Raw genomic sequence first — 9,735 nt, 5'->3', positions numbered from 1 at the left:
GTGTTGCGCCAGTGTGTGTTGACAGAGAAAGAGAGAGAGGGAAGGAGAGAGAGGGAAAGAGAAAGATGGGGTGTGTGAGTGTGTAATGGAATGAGGGTATTTTGGTAATGGGGTTATGTGTGTGTTGAGAGGTTTTGAATTGAGATGAATGTGTGGGGTGTGTAGGAGAAAAAAATAGGAAAAAGGTGTGCAAAAAGAAATTTAGGGTGTGCAAATAGCAGCCCTCAATAAATATTGTATCCCCAAACTGAGGTTAGCAGACAAGCTAGCCATATGAACAATAGAACAGCTCCACCAATACCTGCTGAGAAAGTCCCTGCAACAGTTGATAATACTAAAGAGAGGATGACACTCCACAGGAGAGTTCAAAATCAATTGAACAGAAGAGTCAGAATCACATTCAACCACAACTTGTCTGAATCCCTCTGCCCAGGCAACATTAATTTAAACCATGAAAAAGACCCCATAACTCAGATTAATGGAGAAACATTTGAGCCAGTTCCCCAAACTATCTCTAATTAATCACACCTCCGGCCAGCACCTACATGCTTAAGAGAGCCATGGCAGCAACCATCAATATTGAACTTCACCTAACCAGTCTCAGGAGCAGTCCAATGAACAATGACAACCTGCCTGGACTCTCCAACATCGTTGGACTTATTAGCCTCAAGCCACTCTCTTAGGGAAAGTAAAATTCCCAGAGAAAACACAGCAACAGCGCCATTTCCAACAAAACCAAAGGGCAGTCACAAAAAACACAGAGACCAAGGCAAACCATAAACACCAATATGCTTAGATTTTAGATTAACCATAAGCCATTGATGAAGATCCAGGGATGAGGTGTGCGTGGCCGAAAAATCATTGGGTAGAGCAAGAGAAGTCCAAATCTTCATAGCATGTCTGCAAGATCTAAAGAGATGATCCAAAGTTTCATCAAACAGACCACAACAAGGGCAACAAGTAGTGTTAGCAAGCTTTCTTCTATTTGAGCACTTTGAGGTAATGGAAAGTGGGATATTAGTCAAATACAGTTCCCAGTACTATTATTAATTTTGAATATTTAATCAATGTTTTTGTCCTCACTATTACAGTCTCCCCTCAATGGTTTAGTTTTTTAAATTTTTTGGGTTAATACAAATTTTGGTAAATAAATGAAAATAAGCTGGCAATCAAGCATTTCAAATTGACTTTATAAACATAAATGAATACAGCTGCTCTCTCCCTTTATCCATATGCTAACCACATTCGATATGGATCAAGTATTACCACACCCTTACATACTATTCACATACTTAATTTAAACATCTTCTCTGCTTATGCCCGAATATCTTTACACTACAGATATCTTACACATGGCATGAAGGCGTGTTCAAAAAACTTGGCTAATATAATCCCTCATATGAGAAGTTTAAGCCCAAAATGAAACAAGAAAAGTCCCAGCGCGCAGTAGGTATTAGTAAGAGTGTGAAGTTTAATCCACCTCTTTTTCCCATCAATTCTGCATTTTCATCTTCTACCTTCACTTCACCTATTTACATCATTGTACTCAAAATATAATTCAAAAACTAAACGCATGGCTGCAACTCTTTGAAGCCAACCTTTGATCAACATGCTTTTATAGATCATCCAGATAGGCCTTTCAGTGCTGCTAATGCAGAAGTCAAGTCCTTGAATCCACCTGATTGTATTGCATATATTGTTGAGTTCGATCCCTTTCAAAAACGTATATTCAACCCATAAACATAGGAAGACAAATCATTATTGAGGAAATATTGGACTTAATATCAAAAAGCTAAAAGAAAAACTATTGTACTTTTAATGATAAAAAAGAAAGTCCCACTAAAGAACCTTGGTCTATAAAAACAAGAACAAGTAATCATTCACAGCCCAAATACTTAATAGCTTAGCTACTTTTTTTTTTTTTTTTGGTAAATTGGAAGGCCAAAAGCCCAAACACAGCATACTAACCACTCACAAAACAAGTATGGGAGAGGCCAATACAATCCTCAAACATAAATTGAACACAAGCTAAAGGAGGCTGAGAATAACACAGCAAGCCCAGATCAATCCTGTGGCCTAAGGGAGCCAAGCAATCTGCAGAACGATTTCTCTCCCTATCATGCCTGAGCTTACAATCCCAACTTCGCACAATCAAAACATTACACGCAGCAACCAAGGAAGCAAGAGGATGGAGAGGCCAAGAGTCCTTTGAAACCAAAACAACTGCGCAAGCAGAGTCCATCAATAGCTAATTAACTTCTTGTATCAAGGGCTCTAAGCCTAAAAACTGCTTGCCAATTGTCAAGTGCCCATTTCAGCTGAGATTTAGACATCTTGGCTACCCACATTATTTGCCTTCTCCCTCAGCACAAACTTCTGTATCTTTCCAGTGGAACTCAGTGGCAAATCCCCAAATATTACAGCTTGTGGGACCATATAAGCATGCAATTTATCCCCACAAAACTTTATAATCTCTTTGGAACTTACAATTGTACCACAAGAGCCCTCCTTCAACTTCACAAAAGCACAAGGAGTCTCCCCCAATAAGTCATCATGCTTTCCCACAACAGCAGCCTCCAACACATGTGGATGAGTCAACAACACAGCCTCTACCTCAAGTGTGCTTATAGCTTTCCCCCCAGAAATGATTATATCCCTTGCCCTGTCTTTCATCTGTATGTACCCATCTGGGTGTCTAATTGCTAAGTCACCAGTCCTATACCAACCACCCCTAAAAGGTTCATGCATTGCCTTTGAATTTTCAAGGTACCCCAACATTAAAGTGTTGCCCCTAAACATGATCTCCCCCATTGTTTTTCCATCATATGGTACACTTTCCATGGTATTTGGGTCTTTCACATCAACCCCTTCCATCATCAGATTGTATTGAGATTCCAGTTCAGGTTTACATGGTGTGACAATTGCTGGACCAAGAGCCTCTGTCATACCATAGCCATGGCTCACATTAAATCCTAGTTCAGCAACCTGCCTAAGAATCTGGGGTGGTGGCAATGCACCAGCAACAAAAATCTCCACCTTTGATGGTAGTGGCCTTTGGTCATTTTCTGAGGCATTTGCTAGTATGTTTAAAATAGAGGGTGAGCCACACAAATGGGTTACCTTGTGAAGAGCAATTGCTTCAAAAATGACTTTGGCTGAGACATCTCTGAGGCAGACATTAGTGCCACCAAGAGCAGCAACAGCCCAAGGGAAGCACCAACCGTTGCACCGGAACATGTCAACTGTCCATAGAAACACTGGCATTTTTCTCATGTCACTCTGGAAAATTGCTGCCAAGGAATTGAGGTACACAGCTCTGTGGCTGTACACTACTCCTTTGGGATGCCCAGTTGACCCAGAAGTGTAATTCACTGAAATTGGGTCACATTCATTGTTGGGTCTTAGAATCTCAAAGTTGGGTTTTGCTGTTGCCTGCAGGTCATTGTAACTCAGGCTACCTGCTGGAAGATCATGATTGATAGTAGAAGATGAAGTTTGGTCACACTCTGGGATAAAAATGAGCAGAGGTGGCTTGAACTTTTTTTGGAGCAATGTGTCAAATGCTTTGAGGACAACTTCAAGGTACTTGTAGTCTACAAGAATGAGTTTGGCCTCCAACTGTTGTAATATCAATGCTAATGTGGGTGCATCCAGCCTTGTGTTGAGTGCACACAGAACTGCACCTGCCATTGGAACACTGAAATGCAGCTCATAGAGTACTGGAATATTTGGTGCAAAGGCTGCAACCTGCACATAGAAGAAGAAAATCAATCATTTGAATCAACTATATGTGATTGTCATGTACAAATATTCCTTGAAAAACCCAATTCCTTATATCTTGATCCAATACTAATGCCGTCTAAGCTAAGAAAAAAAATTTTTGGACCATCTTGTTGTTAACATACTATCTTATGTAACAATTTCTAATAGAGGTGGAGCTTACATGTGTGGGTCTCATACAGGTGAATCTCATCTTTATTAAAAAGATGATATACAAGATGGTTTGAAATGTTCACATAACAATACTCATCTTGCTAATATATTAGGTTGTTTAATTTTTATTATTTAAAATGTTTTTCTTTCTTTTTCTTTTTTGTTTAGTTTGAATAAGTTAGACTCCTAGTTAAACAGGAGTTGGGTTAGTTCTAGTTAGTGGGAAAATATAATAGGACTAGTGGAGTAAACTTTTCTTGTTCCTACTCGAAGAATTAGTTTTAATTGTCACCTAATTAAAGGTGTAACCAAATTAATAAAAAAAATCAGAGAATTAAGTAAATAATGTATTTAACGTTAAAGGTCAAAGAATTATTTGTTAGCCTTATTGTTTCTTGAGGTCACGGATTCCTCTAATAATCCTTAAATTATCTTTAGTTCATATCATTTGGTATCAGAGCTATCATCCTTGGCTGTAGTGTATACTCCTTCATCAGCCTTCTCTAACCTTTAGTTATTCACCATAGGTTTCAAGAAAAAACCCACCAAATCTCAGTACATACCAAATTGGTATTAAAGCAATTGCGATTAACAATTCAAACATGGGCATCGTTGCAACAAGCTATTTATGATTTCATCTTGTTGGAAACAAGGGGATGGTGATGGGCGCAGGGAACAAGATGACTGTGATGCGATTGAGGCTTGCAACATGGGCCTTGAGGACAAGGCCCTTGTTAAGGGGGAAGGAATGTAACGTTGTTTAATTTCGATTTAAAATGTGTTTTTTTGTTTAGTTTGAATTAGTTAGACTCTAGCCAAACATGAGTTGGGTTAGATCTAGTTAGTCGGAAAACAGAATAGGATTAGTGGAGTTAACTTCACCTATTCTTACTGGAAGATGGCATTGTGGGCTGTTAGCATGTTTTCCACCTTTTTCTCAATTAATTGTAATTGTCACCTATTTAAAGGTGTAATCAAACTAATTAAAGAATCAAAGAATTAAGTAAATAATGTATTTAAAGTTAGAGGTGAAAGGCTCCTCTGTTTCTTAAGGTCACCAATTCCTCCATAAACTCTTAAATTATCTTTAGTTCATATCATAATACTATATATATATATGTAGGCTTGGCTGGACTATAGACGAACTGAGCCCATTGAAAATAAAATTTCTAAGCTTAAGCCCACAGCCTACCTCTCCAAATCATAGTCTCCCACTCCCAAGGCCCAGCTGAGCCCACCTAAGAATCTGACTCTGCCCTGTACTATATTTTGTACTATATTTTGTACTATGTTCAGTGTTCTGTACTATATAAGAATCCCTCTGCCTTTATTATTAGTCTCTCTTGTGGAAAATTGCAGAACAGTCCAAATTGGTCATGACATTTATCCATTATATGAGCGTATTAAATTCACATAAAGAAACGTGATTGGGTTTTGACATGATCCCACTTCAAATTTAACAAGGAAAAAGAAAGCAAATTAAAGAATGACATCATCTTGAACTATCTTATATGACAAAAGTAAAATGAGTGATGACAGATGAGTTGTGCATGTTCCCAATCATTTTAATACATTATAGGCCTAGCAATTAAGGTGCGGTTGGTTTGTATCTATTAAAGATTAGTGGAGATTTAATTTGCATTCATTCTATTTGGTATATGATAAAAAGGAATTGATCATCATGCATGTCACAGTATTTGCGTCACTGGTACTCGTCTTGATTATGATGTGTTGTAAGAGTACGTAAGACAGTAGCTAGTCGTACTATATGAGAGTTGAGACCCTCGTATTTTGGAGTAGATAAGTGTTAGACAACTATTGTGCAAGCCAACACCCTCCACGTGCAATCACAATCTGCACTTGGAAAGCATTAAAATAATGACAAACATAAACAGACAGAAATAGGGTTTGAAGGTTTCAAAAACAGTACCTCTTGCGCGCACCTAGCTTTGTTATCATGTTAGATAATTATTATGTTCTCAAAATTTAAACTATCATAAAATGGGTGAACAATGTATATCAACTTAACAAATAATATATATTGTCTAGTTGATTATGAGAATTGACATTAAAACACTTCTTATTTCGAAGTAATTATTTTATATAATCGTTATATGACCATAGTGTAACAAAAAAATGTGTTATAATATATATAGATATTATTAATATTATACTTTGTAATAATCATATTATAACAAGTAAATTAATTAATCCATGATAATATAACAATTATTCATAATAATCTTTTTCTTATTTTGAATGTGGGATAATGCGTGTAACGCATCTTGGAGCCATCGATGAGTGATGTAACTTTTGGCTTTTATTCGGTTTGATTTGGTCAAGTGATTGCGTTTGTGTTTCCATTAATAAAGCTACAAACTAATTAAGTGGTGGCTGCATTATATATCCTCTCGTGACCTTTTCGGCTGGTCTCTCTATCCATCCTTAATACCTTATCTTTGTCGGTCTAAAAGATAGAAACTATACAAAAACAGACAGACAAAATCTACAAACTTATTGCAAGAAAACTAGCAATTAAATAAGGAGAATGCGCGTCAACCACGCATCCATAAATTGGTTTGACGTGAGATTCACTCATTCACAATTACCAAAATTGTTGACCCATCACTAACATATATGTATGCATGCGTATATAATTTACTTTCACAGTTTCACGTATTCTTTCTATAGTGAACATAGATATATAGTAGAGTCCATTAATATATATGTACTAGCATCTAATTTTATTAACCAAAATCACCTAATGTCTTATTTTTCTTTTGCAGGCCAACTACCACAAACTCATTCTTCATTTGCGAACACAAAAAATATAACATGCAGACATCTTCCAAAATATCAGTATCAACGCATCACCAAAAAACAGAAATTGAAATTGCAAGTCCGCAACTCCAATAAACTGCAAGTTTCTGCAGTTTCAGTTCACTTATAGTTCCATAAACTGCAGCTTTAGTTCACTTACAGTTCCAGAACTGCAGTTTCAGAAACTGAACTAAACAAAAAAAATCAAGAACTTACTACTGATGTGGAGGTTGGGATTTGGGAGGAGTTGAAGATGTGGAGGTTGGGATTTGGGAGGAGCTGAAGATGTGCAGGAAGAGAGGAGGGGCTGGGTTTTGGTGGGTTTCGGCGGCAGGGGGCGACAGCAGGGGGCGAAATCAGGGCGAAAGCAGGGAGAGAGAGAGAGAGAGAGAGAGAGAGAGGGTGGGCTGGTGGTCACGCAAGTAGGGGATGAAGTTACTGATGGAGGAAATGAGAGAAAGGAAGAAGAAAAAAAAAAGAGAAAGGAGAAGGAAAAAAAGAAAAGAAAGAGAAACGGAGGAGAGAGAAGAGAGAATGAGATCAGATTGGGTAGTGGGAAGCGTGGGTTGAGTGCATTGATAATGTGGGGAGAGAAATCAAATGTAGTGACCTAATTGTTACATTTTAATGATCATGATATTATAGATTAAAAACAATAACTAGTATGTAGCTTAGGGTAATTAATTCTATATAGTATTATAATAACATTTTAGATTTTATGTATTATTTTTTTTTTATAACAGATGAGACTTACTTAAGTCCCACAACTATTAGAGAGATAATAAATAAAGTGGTACCAAAATATTATTCATAATGATATCAGCTGGAAGACTTTCGATCTCCCGACCATTCACATGGTATGTGCTGAAAGAAGTGTCGTAAGCAAATGAACCTCTAATACTAAATTTGATAGTGAATATCCCTGTAAGACCACTTCACCCTAAAAAAGGAGAGAGAGAGAGAGAGAGAGAGAGAGAGAGAGAGAGAGAGAGAGAGAGAGAGAGAGAGAGAGAGAGAGAGAGAGAGAGAGAGAGAGAGTACAAGTGTAGATTTGTTTGTTATCTAAGTTTGTGGGCGCATGGCATATATGCATGCATGTGCGCACGCGGCACGCAGCTCATTCTAGTAAAGTTGGAATTAAATGACAAATGGGCCGACTGGAAAATTCGATCACCATGTTACTTGGTGGGTTCGACGATCATGGCCATGCCTCATGGTCATTGACCCTGCATGCACGCCAAGTGCATCATATATGTCCGGATGTCCCAACTTGCAGCTTGACTTGGATATATATATATATATATATATATATATATATATATATATATACCCACAAATTATTAATAAAATAAAATCAAGCCAACCCGAGAGTCACGCATGCATTAAACTACAATGGACTCTTGACTTGCAAAAGTCAGTCATAAGTCGTGCAGTACCTATTACTCTATTAGGCTATTAACTAATTAATAAGCTAGATATCGATCGAAATCTCCATGAATGGCACACCCATGGCTTCATCAGTAGTCTTACTGGTACGTCTTCAACATAATTGGCAGGACATGGCAATACAATTAATATACGTTATTTATTTTAATTTCCATTCTATACATCAAACAAAATTAATGTTTCCATGAAAATTAATGAGATCTTCATACTTGTTAATTTGTATATATGGCTCTTAATTGTTTGGAAGAGATCAAGTGGAAAGGAAAACGCGCGCACTTTAATTTAGAGATTTGATTCACTCCTTAATTCAAATGACAAGTACCCACTTAAAACATGTATTTACTCAAATACATATTCACTCATTAATGTCATATAAACATCCCTATAACATGCATACATGTATGAATATTTACTAATATATTCTAATCATGAATTTGATTAACCAACTAATCTGTGGTCTAATGATATTCTCTCTTTCCAATCCTAATATTAGAAGATGTCTCAAATTCGAATCTTCCTCTCCAAAATGAAAAAGAATTTGATTTACTTTTTCCAGCTAGATTCATATATATCATATGAAATTCAGTGTAGAACACGTACAATGAAATGTATGAATGCATGTTCATATATAGTAGTGCTGCTAATTAAAGTGTGAAGTACATAATTAAGTAGCTATATACTTACAACATCGTGGCGAGATATGCCCAAGTGGAGCAAAGCAGAAGCGAGCTTGAGACATCTTTGGTGCGTCTGCTTCCATGAAAATCTGACAGTACCGCCGTAAACGACTGAAGCCTTGTCGCCATAGACAACGGCCGCTCGCTCTAAGAAACTAATGGGTGACAAGGGTATGTAGTTTGCAGATGAGCATTGAACAACATGACCACCATTATAATTCATTATTCTTAACTCGACAAGCCTACTCTAACTAACTTAGCTACTTAGACTCTTCGATATAACTGACTAAGTGAATTTATATATATATAGCATAGAAAGCATATGGGCTATTTAGCATCAACTTATTTATTTATAGCCCCAACAATTTAATAAACAGATAATTTCTTATTTTATTATGATGTAAATTGACTAACAAAGACATACTAGTTATTACAAAAAATAAATAAATAAATAAAAATCACCCAACAACATTTCTATACCAACCATGCAGTTCCATTTTTTTCTAATTAAAATTTTAAAAACTAAAAATATTATTTAAAAAAAAAGAGTGCTGCTATTTGCACACCCTTTTCTTCTCTTTGCACACCATTTCAAAAAAAAAAAAAAAAAAACTCAAGGAAAAGACCTTATACCCCATCCATTTTTCTTTTTGCACACCCTTCCAAACAGAAAAAAAAAAAAAACACACACACACCCAAAAATCACACACCCCATCCCCATCTCCCCCCCCCCCGTACACACCCCCTCACCCACACACCCCCTCCCCACCTCTCCTCTCTCTGGCACCACCCATCCCCGAGCAGCCTACCACCACCGGCGACCACCCCACCCTTTCTTCTTTTTCTTCCCCCTACCTCG

At 37.1% G+C, this 9,735-nt stretch overlaps 1 protein-coding gene across 1 annotated transcript; it reads right to left on the bottom strand.

Moving 5' to 3' along the window:
* Positions 1-1,824: 1,824 nt before the first annotated feature.
* LOC147284914 (putative CoA ligase CCL13) lies at positions 1,825-9,161 on the bottom strand. Its single transcript, XM_086243697.1, has 2 exons — positions 8,884-9,161; positions 1,825-3,747 (listed from the first exon to the last, which is right to left on the bottom strand). The coding sequence occupies exons 1-2, from the start codon at positions 9,097-9,099 to the stop codon at positions 2,326-2,328; spliced, it is 1,638 nt and encodes a 545-aa protein (XP_086099823.1). The 5' UTR covers positions 9,100-9,161; the 3' UTR covers positions 1,825-2,325.
* Between the last annotated feature and the right edge of the window lie 574 nt (positions 9,162-9,735).

Source organism: Dryas octopetala, chromosome 5, assembly GCF_963921425.1.
Source record: "Dryas octopetala chromosome 5, drDryOcto1.1, whole genome shotgun sequence".
Taxonomy (NCBI): Eukaryota; Viridiplantae; Streptophyta; class Magnoliopsida; order Rosales; family Rosaceae; genus Dryas; species Dryas octopetala.
Note: the sequence above shows the minus strand (reverse complement) of the source record. Positions and strands in the feature narration are given on the sequence as shown.